The sequence below is a fragment of the Mesocricetus auratus genome, unplaced genomic scaffold (assembly GCF_017639785.1).
Source record: "Mesocricetus auratus isolate SY011 unplaced genomic scaffold, BCM_Maur_2.0 Super-Scaffold_100676, whole genome shotgun sequence".
Classification (NCBI taxonomy): Eukaryota; Metazoa; Chordata; class Mammalia; order Rodentia; family Cricetidae; genus Mesocricetus; species Mesocricetus auratus.
In genome coordinates, this window is record NW_024429266.1 from 38,032,665 (window position 1) to 38,054,474 (window position 21,810).

At 44.1% G+C, this 21,810-nt stretch overlaps 1 protein-coding gene across 2 annotated transcripts in view; it reads left to right on the top strand.

Moving 5' to 3' along the window:
- Positions 1-5,373: 5,373 nt before the first annotated feature.
- Positions 5,374-21,810, top strand: part of Lamc2 (laminin subunit gamma 2) — a 65,447-nt gene continuing 49,010 nt past the window's right edge. Inside the window, exon 1 of one of the 2 annotated variants that reach the window (XM_040737964.1) lies at positions 5,374-5,531. In XM_040737964.1, the coding sequence (XP_040593898.1) occupies positions 5,453-5,531 (79 nt within the window). In that variant the 5' untranslated portion in view covers positions 5,374-5,452. The remainder of the gene's footprint in view (positions 5,532-21,810) is intronic. The other variant, XM_013114274.3, reaches the window with a different exon arrangement.

The following is a 21,810-nucleotide window of genomic DNA, read 5'->3' on the forward strand; positions in this document are numbered from 1 at the left end:
GTGCCACTTCAGCTAGGGTACTGCTTGAAGGAACATGGTTTCCTGGAGTCCGGCCAACCTCGGGGAATTTATGCAACCGATCCAGGAAACACTGAACCATTTCCATTTAAGGGCATTTTCCTTTGCCCATTAAGAACAAAGCCAGAGTTAGTTTGGTTTTCTTTTTCATTTTTTTCCTAAACCACTGTATTTTTACATTTAGATCTTTAATACAAATGGTGATATAATTAGAACTTCCTGGGGGAGACTTTTTGGAGGGCAGGGAGTTGGGGCCCTCAAGTCTGTCACTGCAGCTGGCATGCTAATAGCCAGTGCTTCAGCGCTTTATCACAAGTGAGTCTGAAAGCCAGTGCCAGGCATTCCTTTGGGAAGTTAACTAAGGTAATGATGGAACCTGAGGCAAAAACCGGCAAGTCACTTGTAATTCTATTTGGGGCTCTGGGGTCTGGAGAGGTGACAGTTCTGTAAAATGATTTACACAGCATTGTAAAAAGAAAACTCCCTCGGGTGATGACTGAATTGAAAGCGCAACAACAGACAAAGGGGACTTCCAGGACTCAGCTGTGCAGGCCACGCCTGGTGGGAATGCCCCAGAACTGTCCAGTACTGTGACTGGATAGGCACCTGAGGCAAAAATCCAAGAGGCAACTTCCTGGAAAGGAGAGTCCAAGATGGGTTTGAAGTTTGTACCCCTAAGGAAATATTTCAGAGAGGGGTGGCTACCCTTAGAGGTCACAAAAATAGACAGGTTTCCAGAAAGGGGTGGGGGTCCTCCTGTAATCCCCAGGTGACATTTCTGCCACAACGACTTAGATGCTTACAGCTCCTCAGACTAGCAGAGCTGACTTCGCCGAACCTTATGAAGATGCTGGTGCGGTTCTAGCAACGGCTTTGTTCTTACACATTTGAAATCAGTCTCATCTCAGTGTTCAAATACAGTTTTTTTGAGATTCCCTCCCCCTCTTAAAATAGCCTCATTTTATTTTTAGTTTTAATCCTGTGTCTATCTATGTATTTGTGTGAGTGCGTGCCAGTGCCCAAGGAGGTCACAGGCTGTAAGTTCCCTCCCGTGGTGCTGGGAACAAAAGCAGCACTTTCTTACAGATGAATTATCTGTAGTTCGACCTCTCCCCTTAAAACCGCTTTACCGACATGTAACTTACATGCAATTAAGTTTACCAATTTTTGAAGCACAGGGTGTATAGCTAATAGGCAAAACGTTTGCCTAACATGCTCTATCCTCAGTACAGCAAAGGTTAATTAATGAATTAAATGAGCAAGCTAAACTTACTGATGTTAGGTATACAATTAAATTACATGTATGTGTGTGTTCACATGTTCATGTGTGCTTGGATACATGTGAGTGTGTGTGTGTGTGTTTGTGTGTGTGTGTGTGTGTGTGTGTATTCAAACGCAGGGGCCAGAGGATAACCTTGGATATCACACCTCAGGTGCCATCTATTTTGTGTTTTTGAGACAAGGTCTCTCACCTGGAGCTTGCCCATTTTTCTAGGCTGGCTGGCCATAGGGTTCCGGGATCTGCCTGTCTCCACCTTCCAACGCTGGGATTACATGTGTGTGGCACCAGGCCCGGCTTTTTATGTCGATTCCTGGAATTGAACTCAGGTCCTCTTGCTTGCTAGGCAAACACTATACCAACCAAGCCATCTCCGAAGCCCTTAAGTGACTTTTGACTGAAACCATCTTTCAGAATATTTCTTCCATCCCCAAACAGTATCTTCATGTGCCGTTACAGGCAGCTCCTGTCTGTGACAGCTGTACTCTGCTCCCTTGCCTTGTTAATATTGCATTTTCTACAATTTCCTATAAATGGAGTCCCATAGACTCTTCTGTGTCTGCTTCTTTGACCTGGCACGGTGCTTTCAGAGTCATCCATGCTTTCCTATGGATCGATAGCTCATTCTTTTCTATTGCAAGGGAGTATCAGTTTGACTTTTATCTGCATTTGGGAAAAACCGATATTTATGTCAAACAGGAAATCAAATAAGTTTTGTCCCCCCCTTTTTTTTTTTCTTTTCAAGGCAGGGTCTCTCTGTGTAGCAGTCCTAGCTGTCCTGAAACTTGCTTTGTAGACCAGACTGGCCTTGAACTCAGAGAGATTCGCCTGCCTCTGCTGCCTGAGGGCTGGGATTAAAGGCTTGCGCCACCACTGCAGCCTGTTTCGTTGCCTTTTTGAAAATCACATATTAAGCCTAATCATAACAATATAGTGAAATCTGCCATCACCTTGTATTTTGCTTGAGATGTGAGACCTCAGGCCACCCTAAATGAAGTCCTAAATTGAATCCCTGAACCTTAGGCAAGCGAATCTGTGCATGAATGTTCAGCCTTAGACAAGCATAGTGAACGGAGCCTGTGCTCCTAGGAGGAGATGGGGCCAGAGCATCAGGAGTTGAGAGTCAGCTGGAGTCAGCTGGAGAAATGGGTGCAGCTGACAGCTGCATATATAGTAAAAAGGCAAGTTAGTTAACAACTGAGTAAATTTGGGTGATCCAGGCATGAGCTAGGCTCCCTGAAGTTCAAAGCTAAAATTAAAATCAGTGAGCAAAAGTGTTGAAGCAAAGCATTAACCTTCCCCATACAATGATTGTTAGTGCTCAGCAAGGAAAGATTGGCGGGTGCTCGCCAGTGACAGTAGCTATGCCACCACCGTCACGAACAGCCACAGCAGTGAAAATACTGTTTCAGAGCACAGATTATAGTGTGTGCCTAGTGTTGCTCTGAGCCCTTGCTCTGTCAGTATCTCATCTGCACTTCTCAGCAACCCTACTAGATACGTGTTTTATCATTATTCCCATTTTACAGTAGAAGAAACCGCAGCTCAGAGAAAACCAAGCAACATGCCTCGATAATGGTGAAGGTAGGCTCTGAATTCGGGATCCAGAACCTCAGCGTTAACTCCTGGAGTCCTATGACTCCAGTGAAGCACTAGAGAAGACCTCTCAAGCTGGCATAGGGGGTGGATACCATTCCTGAATAAAGGGCCAGTGCAGGGGACTCAAGCCCCGGGTAAGGGCTTGTTTACACTGGTGAAGAAGGAGAAACTAAGTAAAACTGGAGAGTGCCCGCCTGATGGTGCAGAATCCTGTACCAGGCACAGAAATGAGGAGCTGGTTGATCTGAACCCAAGATGCCTATCCAAGTGGATGGTAGGTCCTTTCTCAGCTAATGTCTTGGAGACAAGTATGTGGGCAGAGTTCTTTGTGACTCGCCTTTCTGGACGCACGCCAACAGTCCTCAATCTGGCCATGCTGTGCCAGCTGCTGATAGCTAACCTTTGATTGTACACAATCCATTCAGTATTGTGAACTTATCATCCTTTATGGCGTTTTTTAATCTGCCCATCAAAGAGTGTATGAACGGTGGATCTAGATTGCATCTTGGCTTTGCCATTCTTCACATATTACCTAACCTTTCCAGGTCTGTGGCATGGGAACAATGGTATATCTCATTCACAGGGTTATCAAGGGGCTAATATGTATCAAAGACATACAGACGTAAATTGAAGCCAGGCCTCTATGTTATTATTATCATCACTATAGAAATGGTAGTAGATGAAAATATTTGTTCCAACATTCGAGATGTGATAAACAGTGGAAATCTGTGCTAAAAACACACATTTCATCTTTAAGATTTTATTTTGCAGGGCTCCATGCCTTGCTCCTCACGCACCGTGCACTTGGACTTGGCTGTCACAATTGGTCTCAGTGTTTTCACGTGGGTGGGTAGACACAAGGGCCATGGCACCCAGAAACAGGGTCTCTCTCTCCATCTTGTAGCACCTACTGGAAGGAAGAATTCTAGACATCTGGTCTCTATAGCTGAAGTGTTAGCAGTAACTGGACACTGGTTTTGAGGGAGAAGAAACTTATTATTTGGGCAGAGCAGAAGAGAATCAAGTCCCAGGTGAGAAAATTAGAATTTCCTTTCTGCTCTTCCTTCTCATGCTAGATTTTAGAGTCGATGTCGATCAGCCTGCAGTACCCCATCTTGCCCCCCCCCCCTCCGATGCTTTCTCCAGTTCCTGGCTATAACGAGGTTCAGGCTCTATGAACTATCCAAAACCCTCCACAGCTCTTCCAGTCAGCGCACAGTGGCCACTAACACATACAGAAACGGGAATTCTCACACCTTTGACAATAAATGAGTGGGTTACATTGCTATCTTAGAGTGTTAGCTGCAGAATTATCTTAGTACAGTCATTCATTTAGTCAGTGACTAGGTATTTATTGAGGGCCTCTGTAGTCCTTCCTTACCTTGGGAAAAGGGAGGGATTATTGGTTGTAATGGATACAATGTGTCTATATAAATACTGGTGATTCTTAAACCTCTGGCAGGAACCAAAAGCCTTCTCTGACAGTCACCTCTAAATCATTCTCCCCAGAAGTCCCCAGGACAGTGTAGGACTTGCCAAGATCTGCATCCCCTCCCCCCACTTGGTATTACTCACTTCAACCATCACTGTGGACTTGACTGATACAACCCCTCTAAACGTTTTCCAGCGGGGCTAGAGAGAATGGCATGAAACATATGCTCTAAGATGTTAAAAGAGTAGGAAGCCATGGGCCTTTTCCTTACCAACCCAGAGTTTGTTGAACATCAGTTGTGTACTAGGCACTGCATCCGTAGTAGGGGCACCCGGTCTTCATGGGAGGCTGGCCTGCCAACAAGTGACTTTAGAAGCTGCTAGCTCAAGGTTAAGGTAAGGTGACAGACCCAGGGGAGGAATCTTTTGTTCCACCCTCATGGTACTGGGTGTGGGGGGGGAGCAGGGTTAGGTGTGAGTAGAAATAGGTCGTGTGTATACCTGCAGTATATCAGAAAAAAAGTTGCCCCTCGATGGAGAGTGAAGAGGACCTTGTTGGGACCCTTGGTCTGGTTAATTTGCTTCTCTGTCTTTCAGACCAGAGCGGAGAGGGCTTCTGACTCTGAGGGATGGATCAGTGCCTGTGCCCTTGAGACTCCCCCCTTCCCGCGCCCCAATTAGAGGAAGGGGCGGACTCCTCCCTCCCGCGCCCCAATTAAAGGAAGGGGCAGCCACTGTCTCCCACAGTGAGTTCTGCACAGGACCACCCCGGGAGAAGGGCTGTGGGGGTTGTGGCGCATTCCTGAAGGATCCTTAGGCCGCAGCCTCTGCACCACGCCCTCGGCGGGGCCAGGTGTGCGCCCCGGTTGCGGAGGGGGGAGCCGGGGGGCCGCAGCGAGCGGGTTTACTGCTCGCCCGCCGTGCGCTGAGTGTTTGTCTGCCTCGGAGGGCTGGGTCCTCCTTGTTCACAGGTGAGTCACGCCCCGAAACACGGGCTCTCTTCCTGTCAGGACTGAGTCAGGTAGAAGAGTCGATAAAACCACCTGATCGAGGGAAAAGGAAGGCACAGCGGGGCGAGGACTCGGCGCCCGGCAGCCACTCGCAGCGGCGGAGCGCGGCCCGACCATGCCTGCGCTCTGGCTCAGCTGCTGCCTCGGCGTCGCGCTCCTGCTGCCCGCAGCCCAGGCCACCTCCAGGAGGGAAGGTGAGTGCTCCCACCACGCCTCCACGGTGCCCTTCCCTGCAGATGGCGATGGCTGTCTGAACTCACCTCAAGGGTTCTCACTTGATCAAGTCAAGGATCTCCCTAGAGCACCCTTCTGCCTACCTGGGGCTCCTTCCGAGATGGGCTTTAAAGTCACAGAGTTTCTTCCATAAAGCCCCCGGAGTTAAACACAAGAAGCCAGTAGGGGTTGTCCAAACAAGGGTCTCCTCACCTTAAAGCCGGTCCTCTTTCAGTTCCCTCCCTTTCTTTTCTTTTGCACCTGGGGGACACCCACCCCCGCCTCTGCCCCGTTCTATCAGTAACAAGCTGGTCTTTAAACCGTCCTCTCTGTATGTTTACCAGCAGGAGTTGGATGGGAATTTTTCCACGCCTGACAAGACCACATAGACCAAAAAAAGAACTTCTGTAATCCCGTGTTATCTGTTGTATTTTCGAGACAGATCGTGAACTTAAGCTTTTTAGTAATACACAAAACTTGTGCAAAAATGTTTCTTCTTACAACAGTTTCACTTCCCAGGTATTACTGGACTCAAATGTCGATATCATTTTATTCTTACCTAGGGCACCCGGTGGCTGTCATATCTTGAGGAATTAAGTTCATGTAAACAAAACTTTGTGAGAGCCTAGCAACTGTTTTTCATAGGCATGTGTCCAGTCAGCTAAGATGACACATAACACGGGTTGTCCCTGGCGCTTGGCAGAGTGCTTTCTTCTAATTACCCCGACTTTTCACGTTCATGTATTGTTGCTTCCTGGACTAGGTGGCATTCCAGCCATCACTGATCCCAGGCCACAGTGCTTTGACTATGTATAATTGTCACCAAAAAGGGGTAACTGTGGCGTGACAGATGTGTTCGTTTTCTATAGTAGTAACCATTTTATTAGTTGTGTCAAAACATGTTGTTTGCCTTAGATTTGTAAACTGAACTTAAAAAAAATATGAAAGGCCATGTAGAGCAGGCTCCCTTTGAGTTAGGACAAGTTTTCTGAAACCTGGTAGAAACCATCTGAAGAACAAAAATCACCTCTGAATATTAGAGTTAAAAGTAATTGTGTATGGATCAACCGCTAAGAACCCTTTGATTGAAAGGTGAGCGTTTGGCAGTGTGTTCCCACAAGGCCACCCAAGCAGCTAGTGTCAGTGGCAGAGCCTTTGATCCAGGGGTTCTTAAGCTGGAACTTTTGACCACATTATAAAAATAACAAGAGTAATGTATATTATATTATTATATTATATGTTGTATATATGTCTTTTCTTTCACATGGTAGGTAACCATTACAGCAACTTTCCTCTTGGCTATAATTAAATGTATTTGTGTGTATTCATACTAGATAACAAAAACAAATATGCAGGATGCCACCAATTGTTGAATAGTCAGACTCACCATCTGGGACACTGTGTTCTCACAACAGACTTTGTAGCCAAGCATCCCATCCAGACCCAGAGTCAGAAGTGCTGTATGGCTCCTGATCCCACTTTCTCAGTCATTAGAAGAAGATTGAGATATTATGTTCTCTCCTCAAAAGGCTTCATTTGTGGGCCACATGAGACTATGAAAAACTTGTCATTATGTAGATCATTCATATATTTTCCATTTATGGTGCACTGGGAAGTACTAGGAGTTGGGCTTAAAGTACTGTACCTGTCCTAATCCAAAGTGACCTGTACCTGAGGCTTCACAGCTCCTGTGGGCTGTTTTTTTCTTGCAGGTGAAATTATGGTAAAGATAATTACTAAGACTTACAGGGTTGGTCTCAGCTAAAACATCAGCTTTAGAACCAGCCTGACCTGGCAAAAATTTTTTTGTTTATTCACTTGTCAATGCCTGTCTTAGTTACTGTTCTATTGCTGGGAAGAGGCCCCATGACCAAGGCAGCTTGTAAAAGAAAGCATTTAATTGGGGCTTGCTTACAGTTTGAGAGGGTGAGTCCATTAGCATCATGGCAGGGGGCAGTAGTTGAGAGCTTATATCCTGGTTGGTAGGAAGCAGGCAGAGAAAAAGAGACTGGGTCTAGCCAGGGGTTTTTGAAACCTCAAAGTCCAAGCCCACCCCCACCCCCATCCCTATACTACACCTCCTCCAACAAGGCCATACCTCCTAATCCTTCCCAAACAGTCTACCAGTTGGGAACCAGACATTTAAATATATGAGCCTATGGGGGCCATCCTTATTCAAACCATCACAGTGCTCTCTCAGTAATTTTTCAGGCTCCTCAGCTGTTTGGAGTCTGTCTGCCTCACCTGCTAAATGAAAGCATTAGAACCATGAGAGTTGATGAAAGGGAGGTTACTATAAACTGCCTTGCACAGCTGGGGTCCACAGTTCTTCATAGTCTGGAGCCAGGAGTACAGGGACAGTGAATTCAGAAGCCCAGAGATCAGTAAGAAACACAAGGGTTCCCATTTGGGATCTCATAGCTGGGTGAGAGACTGTGGCCCATGTTCCCAAAGGTCTGGATCATAGATAGCTCTTGGGGGAGGTATGGCTGGAGATGAGTGAGTCACACAGAGGGCTATGATAGAAAAGTAGCTGTGAATCTGGTTATGAAGAGCCTTAAGCTCTAGGCTGTATATCTAGGATGATGCTTTGTAAGCAAAGAAGAGTTGCAGAGAGTTGGTAAACAGGAATGGTGTGCTCACGTTTGTGTTCTAGGAAGGCTGCTGTAGGGCAAAGAAGGTGGAGTGAAGTGAGGGGATCCAAATAAAAGGCCATTGCAATAATCCATGTGAGAGACGGTGATAGTGAAACAGCTGGGAAGAGACGACAGATACATCTAGAGAACTTGGTGGCCCACTAAATACATGGTACTTCTGTGGGGCCCTGTTACAGCGGATCTCTGGGGACTTCAGGGCTTTCCTTTCCTCTCAACAGCCCAAGGAAGGTGCTGAGCATCCCTGCTGTTCACTGACACAATGTACTCAACAATATAGGTAAAACATTAGACAAAAACCTAAAGCAGATTAGAATCTCAGCACTGGCTTTCGTGTCAGCAATTCTTGCTTTTTTGTTGTCCACCAGAGCATACCACATACTGATTTATCAACCCTCCCCCACACACACTTTAGAACATGCCCAGTTAGAACATGCCCAGAGCATGTAAGGTGGCCTTGCATTTTCTGATGAAAGTTGGCTTTCTCATCTTCCTGAAAAAAAAAATGGCCAGCTTGATTCTGAAAACATTTAGTGGTGTATATGTTGTAGTTATCTGTCTATTTATGTTTAACTTAGTACATGAGTTGCACAAACATATTTAAGGTCATATAATGTGCAAAGTGATATACTTAGTTTTGATTTATTGGCCTTTCATGAACTAATTGCTTTTATGAAGTAATTTCCATTCATCTTCAAAATTCAGATGCTTGCCTTCCCAAAGTTGCTTCTACATAGTTTCTTACTTCAAAGAACATTTTTTGTTGTTGTTATTGTTTGTGATAGGATTTCACTGTGTTGTCCAGGTTGGTTTTGAACTCATGACCCTGTTGTCTCCACCTTCTGAGTGCTGGGGATCTAGGTACCAGCTACTGTGCCTGGATTTGAATCTCTTTCTATTGCCAATTGAAAGTACTGAGTTTTCAAAAACAGAAGGTTTAAATGTTTGGGAACACATTGTGATCTTCTCCACATAGTCACCTTGAACTTATTTGTGACAACTTCCAACCCTCATGATCATGAGATAAGGGACAATGGGTTATGCTAGATAATTTGGTATTTTTCTTACTGGTAAGTATCCTGTATATTGAGTGAGGTCATTTTAGCTTAATGTCTTTCACCAAATAACGCCTAAGCCATTGAGAAAATGCTCTGTTGTATGTAAGAATTGTAAAGGACTTACATGCACCATTCCTCCCCTCCGGAATCATTTGGTAAAATAAAAAGTCGGTATACACAGCAAATAGACATAGAGAGTTGGAGTTCAGTGTGAGCTGGGAAGTCCTTTGGGGAACATTCATTTTGGTGTCTTGAACTGGGGCAGTTGATTTAGTTGGTGATTTAGCAGGGACAGTTGATTTAGCTCTAGCAATCCCCAAAACTGTTGATTTGTGATCATGTTTATGGGAAAGTCAGGATACAAAATTACCATTTGGAGGCAATCCTGGGAGTATGTTTCTTGTGTAAGTTCTCAGTAGGTCAACCAGATTGTCATTTTTTTCTTTAGGAAATTTGCAGGCAAAGGACAAGACCTGAATCACTGATCTTAGACAAGTTCCCTATGATTCTGGAATTCTCTAGTTTAGTCACAAATAAAACTTAGCAGATTACTGAAGTATTCCTGGGGCTGTGTTGTAACATAAGCCCCAGAACAATGATGTCATCTTTGAATCCTCTCCAAAGCCAAAAGCTGTCTTTTTTTGGTGTCTGTGGGTGACTGTGTGTCTGCAGACGTCCCTCCCTGCTGAACAAACACACGTTTCTTCACATGGCAGCTGTGAAAGTAGTGGCAGCCATTCCTCTAACAGAGGCCGGCACATGGCTGGGTCTTCCCCGTCTGCCACTTGAGAGGAGAGGTGGAGATCTCAGAGCAAAGCGCCTGTATCCCTGCCTTCCTCACACATTGCAGCCCAATTACAGAATTCCACTGTATCTCTTTCAGATTTTATTTTTCTTTATCATGGGAATATGAATTCCCATGTTGGGAAAAAAATCAATTTATAGCTAAATCACTTCCCACAACTAACTTAAATTACCTAAACATTGAGATGCACTTTATGCGAAAGACTTCTTACAACAAGGGTTTACACATCTCCATTGTTTCTTAGAGCTAAGTGCTCATCCCTGTCCAGCACAGGACAGTGCAGAAGTAGGAGCTCCATTCATTCTGGAGCAGCCTTACCTAGTCCCACAAGACTGAGTGAGAATGCATCAGACTGACAGACAGCAGGCCTAAGGGGTCTCCACATACCTCTTGTTTTATAAGAGCAGATGATGATAAGGGAGGCAAAATCATTGCCAGACTTCCCATGACTGGGCAGAGCCAGCTGGGTTCAACAAATATAATGTATGCATGACACGGAAGCCAGGGCCCCAAAGATTGCCCTAGCTAGAACCCTATAGTTAGTAAAAAGGGCCAGGATTCACTTGTACATGAATTTTCAGTTCCCATGATAGTTCCTTGACTTATTTCTCACTCTAGAAAAACAAACAAACCAAAACAAACAAACAAACAAACAAAACCTAAACATATCCCTTTTTAGTCATAAGAGAGGATTATGGACACTTTTAAAAGTATTTTATTTTTATTTATGTGTGTGTGGGAGACAGAGAGAGACAGAGAGAGACAGAGAGACAGACAGAGACACAGAGAGAATGTCACATGTTTGTGTGGAGTCTAGAAGAGGGTGTGTGATCTCCTGGAGCTGGAGTTACAGGTATTTGTGGTCCAGCAGATATGAGTATTGGAACCCAGGTCCTCTAAAAAGCAGCAGGTGCTTTTAACCAACCAGCCATCTCACCCACCTCTTAATTCTCATTCTTGATATATACATTATTTTATGTTAATTTTGGTGACTGGAGAGATGGAGCAGAGGTTAAGAGCAGAAGTTGTTCTTTCAGAGGACCCAAGTTGAGGTCCCAGCACCCATGTCAGGGTGCTTACATCTGCCTGTGAGTCTCACTCCAAGGGATCTGATGCCCTCTTCTGCCCTTTGAGGACACCCGCACACATGGGGCATACATACACATACATAATTTTAAAAAATTTTATGTGTACGGATGTTTTGTCTGCATGTATGTCTGCACACCACATGAGTACCTGTTACCCTTTGTTCAGTTCTGTTGTCCGATACGCAAAGCAGTTTGGAGCTGACCAAGTGGCTTTGTTAAAAAAATAAAATAAAATAAAATAAAATAAAAGACTGGCAGCGTGGTTCAGTTGGTAGAGCACTTGGTTGGCACATGCAAGGTCTGAGATTCAGATGTCTAGGAGACAGTCAAAGGGTGATAACCAGCCTTTTTTATTCCCCCTCCTCCCTTCCTCCTCTCCCTCTTTCCGGTGACAGTTGCTTCTAACACCTGGTGGGGGTCTTTATGGTCCATTTTCTTGGGATATTTGTTACTTCTCTTGGTGGGTGTATAAGTGTAGTTGGGCAGCTAAGAGCCCATTAATTCATTCTTCTGACTTCAAACAACACACTATTTTCCAAATAGGATTTTTACAAAAAGCCACCTTACAAATGCACTTCATTAATATTTTCCAAACATCGTAAATGCACAATAATGACAGTCATTCTTTTGCTAAAACTCAGAAGTATAACAGTGCTTAGTAGACACGTTCTTATTTAAGTGTATATGCAAAGAACGTAGTGATAGCCAGAAGCTGTAGCTGACATTTCTGTTTGGAACTTATTGCTCATAAAAACGATAAGGGATTTGGGAGGAGCATTTGCCTGCCTGGGCTCTGGTATCTCTGCGAGGTGTTACAGGAGACACCCCAGGTGAGAGCTCCAGGTCATCAGGCTGAGTCACTGCACACAGGATTGCCAGCCTAGGCTGTGATGTCATGGATAGTGAGCTGGTAGTGAAAGCAGATGCCTTCTTTCAGCTCTGTAGCGCTTCCCACAGTGGCCTCACCCACTCTGCATGGGCAGCATGCGGATCCATAGTGTTGGCTATGCTGACTTAAAACGCAACTGCAAAAAAATAAGGATGGAGAAAATGAAATCCAATTGAAGGACTCTTCATGAGGGAAATACCGTTATTCTAATTGTGTCATTCTTTAAAAGGACTAAACTGGAATAGACATTCACACACTAAGCCATAAAGTTCAAGATACATTTGAATTATGAAATATTCATACTTTGTCTTATTTGCTTAAATTGAGGATCATTTTAAGGTGTCAGGAAGAGATGTCTCATGGAGGAGATTTTAAAACTACGACATCCCATAGTTACCTGTAGCATGGGAGAAAATATTTTCATCTTAAGTAGCTCAGATTTGAAGGTTGATTTTTTTTCCAGACAGGATCAAAGATTCTAACGAGGTTGATACTAAGTGACAGCTGCTGGGTGTATTTAGCTTTGTATTTCATATGGATTTTATGATTCCAACATTTGTAAAAACAAATTTAAGACAAATTAGAAGAGATTCCTATTTCAAGGACACCTTTGATCATTGTTGTTGTACTTCAAGCAGCCTGTGGCAGGTGTCTTAAAAGGGAGCGTATGTTCTGCAATCGATCCTTAGTCACCAAATCAGTCCAGGTGGACTTCTTGCTGCTGAACCTCATGGTAGGTGAATTCTCAGAGACAGGGGTGACAGTTGCTTCTGCTAAGTATAAAAGGGTTGCTAGTTTACAGAGACTAGTCCTTTGACTCAGAAGTAGGGCATGGTGTCCAAGAGGACAAATTAGCTTCTGATGTTTAGTGTAATTTCTTTGAACAAAGGGAAGAGCTATTTGAGATTTTCTAGCTTCAACTCTCTGCTCCCCATGATGGTTTCCATTTACAAACAAGAATTATAAGAAGCAGAGGAAAGAAAGAAATCAACTAAATAGTGTAAGCCAGGCTGCTGAAGCCCTGTAGACCCAGCTCCTCGGGAGGGAGAGGCTGAAGGAGCACAATTTCAAGGCCAGCTTGGGCTATGAAGCAAGCTCAAGACTACTCTGGGTAATGTGTGTGATCTTGCCAAAACAAAATAATGAATGAGAGGACTGAAGTTAGCACAGGGGTAGACCTAGCTGCCTAGGCTCAGACCTTACTATGATAGATAGATAGATAGATAGATAGATAGATACATACATACATACATACATACATACATGATATATAAATAGGTACATACATACATACATGCATACATGATATATACATATATGATATATAGATACATAGATACACTTATATATACATACATGCATGATAGATATATATTTATACATACATGATAGATAAATACATACTTACGTATATATACATATATATGATATTTAGATAGATGCATATATACATACATAATAGACAAATAGATACATACTTATATATACATACATACGTGATAGATAGATAGATAGATAGATAGATAGATAGATAGATAGATAGATGTAGTCATTTGGGGGTATTAAGTGAAACTAGGCTGAAAAGACATAGGATAAGAGGTTGGAGAGATGGCTCAGTGATTAAGAGCACTGGCTGCTCTTCCAGAGGACCCAGGTTCAATTCCCAGCACCTACATGCAGCTCATAACTGCTGCTCATAACTCCAGTTCTAGGGAATCTGACACCCTCACACAGACATACATGAAGGGAAAATACTAATGTACATAAAATAAAAAATAAATCATTAAAAAAGAAATAGGATGAGATCATGCTCATCTTTGCAGGCAGTGTGAAGGAATTCCAATGTATACTCTTAGAAGAAAATAATGGCACTAGAGAATTTAAACAGAGAGGAGCTGAGAAAATTCATATTCTGGCAAGATTTTCTGGCTGCTGAGTGAGTGGAGGGAAGAGAGACAAGTTTCATGGAGTCCGGTTCTTAGTTGCTCAGGGTTGGGTCTAGAATGTCCATAGTTGAGACAGACTTGGGCAGACTTGAGCTATTTGGCAGCAGCTGAGGACGGTGTCTCTGAGGCTGTGTGGTTGGCCATCTGACTTGAAGCAGTGAGGTTTTGCTCTGATTTGTTTGCTTCTCAGCCTCAGCCTGTTAAGAGTGGGCATTATAGGTGTCTGCCACCATGCTTGGATTATGAGTTTATTGTTAAATGGGTTTCGTTCAAAGATGTAACCAGCTGGAGAAGTGGAGTGTGGCTGGAGGTGGGGGTGAGGCTTGGCCAGGGAACTGTGTTGGAATGGTGACCTCTACAGTGGTTATGAGATGGGATGGTCAGGAGAGAGTCACTGAGGGAGGCTCAGGACTGAGTCTTGAGGAACCAACATTTGGAGTTGGGGAAAAGTAGGATTCGAAAAGGCTTGGTTGTAGAGATCAAGTGCCAGGATGAAATGTGATAGTATTACCTCACACTGCCCAGGAGTGTTTGAGAAAAGCAGGGGGGGGGGATTTGGTGTGAACCCAGAAGGTAGCAGAGGAGACAGAAGGCTGGCCTTTTCCCTAAATAAGGAAGACAACTCAGTGTCAACCTTAAACGTTCCTACTTGGATCCCGTCACGGGAGGCTACTGTAACTAATGCAGAACTGTACCCAGCAGCTGGAATGGCAGCAGGAGCAGTGTGGCTTGCATTGGCTAGCACGTGCTGTCAGGTTCAAACTTGCTGCTCGGATGCCTAGCTCCTGAGCTAGAACTGCTTACATGGCAGGCTGCCCTATCAGGGCCTGCTGAGCTCATGTCCCCAGCCTGCTGCACTCCCCGGCCCCTCCCCCACACAGCCCTCGACTTGCTGCCCACCAGTGGCTCCTGTCTCACAGGCCAGGGAGAGATGGTCAGCCCCGAACAGAGATAGCTCCTCTGGTGTTAGAGGCAACCTGCCAGAAAGTTCCAGACCTTCCTTTAATTGAAAATATCTTCCTCTCTAGAGTCTTTGCTCATCTCACTGTGGAGTTTTTGTGTTGAAACATTAGCTATATTTACAATGAATGTCATACAGAAACAACAAGAGATGTGTATTGTATTAGGAATTTCCGTGCAGTTCCTGGGGTGCAACCTAGGGGTCTTCACATGCACACCATAGACACTGTACCACTGAGTCACAACCCCAGCCCTATATTTTGGGAAATGTCAAAGTGCATTCCTGAATTTCTGAGAGAATTCTGAGGTTCAAGTTTTTATTTGTCTTCTTTTTTACCCTATTTACTTATCTATTTGTTTGCTTGTTTGCGTGTGTGTCTGTGCATATGACATGGTGAGCACGTAGAGAGGTCAGAGAACAACTTGTAGGTGTTTTTCTCTTTCTACCATGTTGATTCTGTGAATTGAACTCAGGTCTTCGGGCACGGCAGCAAGCTCCTTTACCTACTGAGCCATCAACACCCTGAATGGCTTTTCTTAGAGTCAAACTGCCTTTATTATATCTTACCTTCCTCTTCTTTCCTCTTCTTTTTCTGCTCTCTTCCTTCTCTCTGTCCATCCATCCATCCATCATCCATCCATCCATCCATCCATCCATCCATCCATCTCATCTATCTTAGCAACAGTGGTGCCAAGCACTGGACCGGGTACCCTTGGAATAGAGAAGAGAGAAGTTCTGGAGATGAAGGGGTAATGTCCACAGATAGGATGTTGTGGATGGAAGTGATGAGCTCTGTGGTCATGTGAGGATGGACAATTGCTTCCGGCATCCAGAGAGAAGTCACTGCAGGTTGGAGCAGAGGAGTGCATAATCTGATGTACGTTTCCTAGAGCACCCTGTCTGTTTTGTGGAAAAGGCAAACCCAAAGGCCAGAGGTAGCAAAAAGTTTAGGGTTATGGAATTCATGCAAGGATCTATAGTTTGAGGCCCAGGGAACAAGAGAAAGAGAGTTAGAGGAGGGGTTGACATGAGCCAAATATACAGGGTTTTCAAAGGAGTTTCCGTATTTTTATTTTGTTATTGCCTTTAGGGCATTAGCAAGCTCAATGTTCACTCACTGTCCCGAGGTAGAAATTAAATTGCCCTGTTGGAAAGCTGGATGTATAGGTGATTAGTTTTGGAAGGTTTTGTTGTTTGTTGGTTTGGGGCAGATTCGGCCATGTAGAGGAGACTCACCTCCAAACCATGGCATCCTCCTGCTTCAGCCTCCTGATTATTGGAATTACAGGTAGGCACCCGCACACCTGGCTGAGCTTACTTTTAAGTTTAGCACAATAGATGGGCTCTTCGTAACACTGATGATCATATATAAGTATGTCAAGTTACTACAATTTCTGAAGCCTGCTTGTTCCAAAAGCTAGTACTTTCTTATGGGAAGTTTAAAAAGAATACTGACTGGATGAACCAGCGCCCCAATGCTGACATCCCACAGCCTTGCCCCAAGTACAGCCCTAGGAAACATTTTCAGTTTCCTTTCATTCTCCTAAGTCTACGGCTTGGAAACAGCCTTTGCCCCTTGGCTTCCTGTCCTAACTTGTCAGAAGCCATGTTTAGTGAGGGGTGGGATGCTGGGAACAGCCCAGAGGGATTCCAGGCTCTGGACTTCATTGTTTAAAGAGGGTTTCCAGTTCCTTTGATCTGTTCTCCTGGTGAGTGTGGGTGGTAGTAGGCGGACCAGCCCGTGTCTGGCTGCCTGGCGGTCTCCTAAGAAGCCCCTTGAGGGTCAGCAGGCGAGCTATTACAGTTATCACCATAATACACCCTGAAGCAGCACACAACACCATCAGACACAAGAGCCACCCACGCTTGACTAGACTTACAGAAATATGTGAAAATCTTTGTAAAATGATTCCGGTTCCCAAGTGTTTATTTAGGGCTGGAGGTGAACTTGATGAATCGCATTCCTTTATCTGTGGGGAGAACCTGGCCGGCTGTCAAGAGCTGGAGTGTGGGGACAGAGAAGCAGATGAAATGTGAAGAGGTGTTCCTGGCTTGGAGAGCGTGTGGTGTGAATGAATACGCAAAGAAATGCCGACCGGGATGTAGCAACGGCGACAGTTCAGTTTCGAGTCCCACATCCAGGGCTCACATGTTCTATTTGTTTTCTGGGCTTTTGTTTCCCTCATTAGTTTTTGTTTCTGTGTCTATGTATGTGGGCCTGTACCATAGTCTGTGCATGCAAGTCAGAGGACAATTTATGGGTGTCATTTCTCTCCTTCCACAATGTGGGTTCTAAGGATTGAATTTGGATTGGCTTGACGGCCAAGTGTTTTTACCGGCTGAGCCATTTTGCCAATTCTGATTTTGTGTTTTCTGATGTAATGTTTCATATCTTTATCTATCTATCTATCTGTATGTATATATGCATGTATATATATTTAAATTGTGTGTATGTGTTTGTATGCACATGCATATGTATATTTACATTCATGTAGAAATTAGAGGACAGTTATTGTTCCTTGGGAGCTATTTTGTGAGACAATCTCTCATTAGCTAAAGGCTCACTGATTAGGTTAGACTGGCTGACCAGCTTTGCCTCCCCGGTGCTGGGGTTACAAATATGTGCCAACACACCCATAATTTTAATGTGGCTTCTGGGGATCAAACTCAGGTCTTTATGCTTGTGTAACAATCACTTTACTGACTGAGCTATCTCTTCAGCCCCTGTAATGATATCTTAATGCCAACTCCAAGACCCAGGCCTGCTCATGGGGAAACTAGAAAACATGGGTAATGTGATAAGGGTTTAGTGAATATATACAAATTATATATGGATTCAGCATCATCTTTGAAAAAATATAATGTTGGTAGCTCTCTTATGAAATCTTGCTGGCTCGTGAAGTATTGGTGTCCAAGCACCCAGTACAGTCTCCCTGTTGGATAATTCCTATTTATTAGATCAATGAACTAAAGCCAACTACAGTGGCTCCCATTTGCAATCCCAGCTCTAGGGAAAGCTGAGATGAAAGAATTGCCATAGCCAAGGCTGCAGTGAATTCCAGGCCAGCCTGGGACATACACACACACACTCACGCACGCATGCACACACATGAAATAAATGAAGTAAGTATACATTTTCTTGGGAAAAGAAGAACCAGTAAAACTACACTCTATCAATATGATGGGGCATGGTGGCACATACCTGAAATCCCAGTACTCAGGAGGATCTCAACTTGGAAGCAAGCCTGGCTACATAGTGAACTCCAAAACAAAAACAATAAAATCTACCAAAAAGGTACTTTGGAAAGAAAGGATTTACTGGAAGGGGTAAAAGAAAATCTATAGTCTGCAATAAAGTGATAGGAAATAATTTATTAATTATTAATTAAAAAATGAAACATTAACTAGCATATAGTACTTTTCAACCCTCCCATCCTGCTCTGTTCTCCATCCCATTTTTGCATTTATTTATGTCTCCTGGTTTATATATTTCTCCTTAATAAATATCACTATCCTGATGTGCTGTCTCTGTGTTACTTATTTAACCTGGTCATCTGTCAACCAGACTCTCATGGAAACTCTTCCAGGGCTGGGACATACACTGGTTTTGTTTGCTGCTAGATCCCAGAGCCTGGAATGGCCTGGTGTTACAAGAACCGTGTGTGTGTGTGTGTGTGTGTGTGTGTGTGTGTGTGTGTGTGTGTGTATTTTGGGTGTGGCTGCCCCACAAGGGTGCCACTTGTTATAAGAACCACAAAGAAATACATATTTATGTATATCAGTTTATTAAAGGATGCCATGGGAAAACAGACTCAGGACAGACTCAGGTACAGGACAAGGTATAACCAGTTGCAAGTCCTTCCAACCTTCCCAAGGGAGCCGGGAACCGGCCACACGCTGCTTCATGCCCCCGACCTGTTCTTCGCAAGCCAAGAGACAGTGCCACCTCTGCCTCTCTCCTTTTAAGAGACCATGTCCATAGACAAGAAGCCACGCCTTAAGACTGGTACCCCAGAACCATTGGCGGAATGAATTCCTACAACAGCCTGGCACATGTTAGATGCTCAGTGTGTATTTGTTCAGAGTGGATGAGTGAAAGGACTGTTGGTGAACAGCCTGCTGCTGACTCGGGACACCCAAGACTCTTGTCTTAGTTTGCACAATCATCACTTGCACGTGTGTCAAGGCTTCCTGATGAAAGCTAGCTGGTATATTTATATTGTTAGAAGCTGGGTCAAAGTTTGGAATAACAGCAACAGATTTGAAAAATGAAAGTGAAAAGAATTTCCACACAAAATCAAACATGTCTAAACATAAGGGAAGGAAAAATATAATAATAAAGATGTTTTTAGAATTTCCTCTTATTTCAGAATCTTTTATGGGCTTGCGTTTAGGTCTGTTATTCTAAGTAGATTGAGCTAATGTGAACTCTCAGGGAGAACAATAGGGAACATTGGTGTTAAATTTGTATTTTTGGCCAGGTGTTGGTGGCGCACGCCTTTAATCCCAGCACTCGGGAGGCAGAGACAGGCAGATGTTTGTGAGTTCGAGACCAGCCTGGTCTATAAGAGCTAGTTCCAGGACAGCCTCCAAAGCCACGGAGAAACCATGTCTCGAAAAACCAAAAAGAAAATTTGTATTTTTATACATGTGCAGACACATGGGGATAGATGGAGTTCTTTAGACGGTGGAAACAGACATCTGTCCCCAGGGGTGGTGCTGGGGTTGGGTGTTTCCTGGTGATTGACCTCTTATTCAAGGAGTTGAAATCAAAGCTCAAACAGATCTGCACAAGAAATTTTATTTAAAGCAAGCAATAGAAAAGACCAGAAGACACAGCAAGGAGCATCGAGCCAATTATTGTTCAAGGTTGCCTTCTGGAGTTCAAGAGAAGGCGAAATTTATTTACTATGGGTGTAGCATAGGCAGTTTTCTATTTTGATTGATTAGGTCATCTTATCATTTTCTATTGCGCATGTCCTTTTCCATAATGCATCTTATTTTAATACATGTGTGCCCGATATGCAAAGGATGGTAATTAAGGATTTTTCCCTGAAAGTTCACTTGAGGAAACAGTTCGCCTTATTGTGTGTGCATCAAAACCCAGCTCAGGCTGGATCAGTCCTTCCATGACTCGTAGAATATACCTGGGTAGAAGCTGCCTTAGTCTGACGGCTGTTAGAGGAAGAGCAGTATCTTACTGTCCAGAGAAGGGTGAGCATGTAGGCTGCTGCAGGTGTGATAGGGGTGCAGGTGTGGGGGGCACCAGGTAGCTGGGTACATTGTTTCAAGAGGAGTGTGTTTACATATTATGCTCAGGTAAAGACTTGAGGCTGCCATGAGTGTCATTAGGAGAAAGGGGTGTGCATAACCCAACCGATCAAAGTCCCAGGTTACTAAGCTATTCCTTATGTGTGTGCACGCTTCACATCTAAAGCTAGTGTTCTCTCTCTCTCTCTCTCTCTCTCTCTCTCTCTCTCTCTCTCTCTCTCTCTCTCTCTCTCTCTCTCTCTCTCTCTCTCTCTCTCCTCCCTCCTTCCCTCCAGAATCTCATTCTGTAGCTCAGATTGGCCTGGAACCATGTAGCCCAGGTTGGCCAAGAACTCCCATTGGTTCCCCCCTCAACTCCCCAAGTGTAGCAATTACTGGTGTGAACCACCACATTCAGCAACAAGTTTCCTAAAATTCAAAAGAGCATCCACCTATTGATTCACTCATAAATACTGAACAGCTGCTATGGACCAGCTCCTAGTGCTATGTGGTACCCTAGGGCTTTAATTTTCCCTTTCCCTGTCTGTTGGGAATAAGCAAAAAACAGTACTTTACCCTTAACACGGTTTTGTTTCATAAAAATACTTTAAAATATTTTTGGCAAATGTTTAAAATTCAATAGATTTCCTACACAAACCCAGCTTTCTATTTTCTTTGAGAAGTATAAATGGAAACCCTGACTACAGTAGTCCTTTACCCTGGCTGGCTGCTGGCTGCTGTCCTCTGAAGGTGAATGCTACTTTCCCTTTGGTTTGCTGGCACAGTCTCTCTACCTGTTAGCCTATGTTTAGCCTGAGGGCCACCAGTGAGCTCATGATGCTAGTTGGTAAGAAATGACCCCAGAATGAAAGAGATTCATACACACTGTATTATGTTCATTTTATTAAGCCCAGTTTCAAGAATATTCTAGAATTTAAAATATGAGAGTTTTGTTTGTTAGTTTTGTTTTTCTCCTAGTTAGGAGAGTGAGTAACCATTGATTTTATGGAATCAGTCTAAGGAGAAAATTTGGAGGGAACCAAAGTATACACCAATGGCAGAAAAATAATAATTCTATGCAAAAGAAACAGGATGAGTTTTCCTCTCATTGTCTGTGTGTGAGTGCTTGAAGCCTCAACGCTGTATCAGTACAGTTCAGTGTAGCCCTAACCAGGCCAGGTAACTCAGAGTCTGGCAGGCAAGGCTACTAGGAGCATCTTCACCAAATTCTCAAGCAGTGCAGACCCTCAAGGCCAACACACTCCTCAGGTGAAGTCTGTCTGTGGGGTGTGGTGAAGAATTCTATTATCCCAACCCTCGGCAGTGCAAGGTCATTTTCAGCTCAGACTGAGTTCCAGGCCAGCCTGGGCTACATGAGACCCTGTCTCAAAAACAAGCAACAGTCTTCTCTGAATTAGAAAAGCAGAGTGGAGTGTGTGGTCACTCAGAGACTGCTCCTAGGAGACATGGGGCAGGGAAGGTACTGTTCATTGGATGGCACAGTGGAAGAGCCTTACAGGGATGGCTGCCTGCTGTGCATAACACACGTGATGGGTGTACCCATTCCTCGGTAGAAATTTCACAGTGTGACAGCTGTGTGGCACATCTG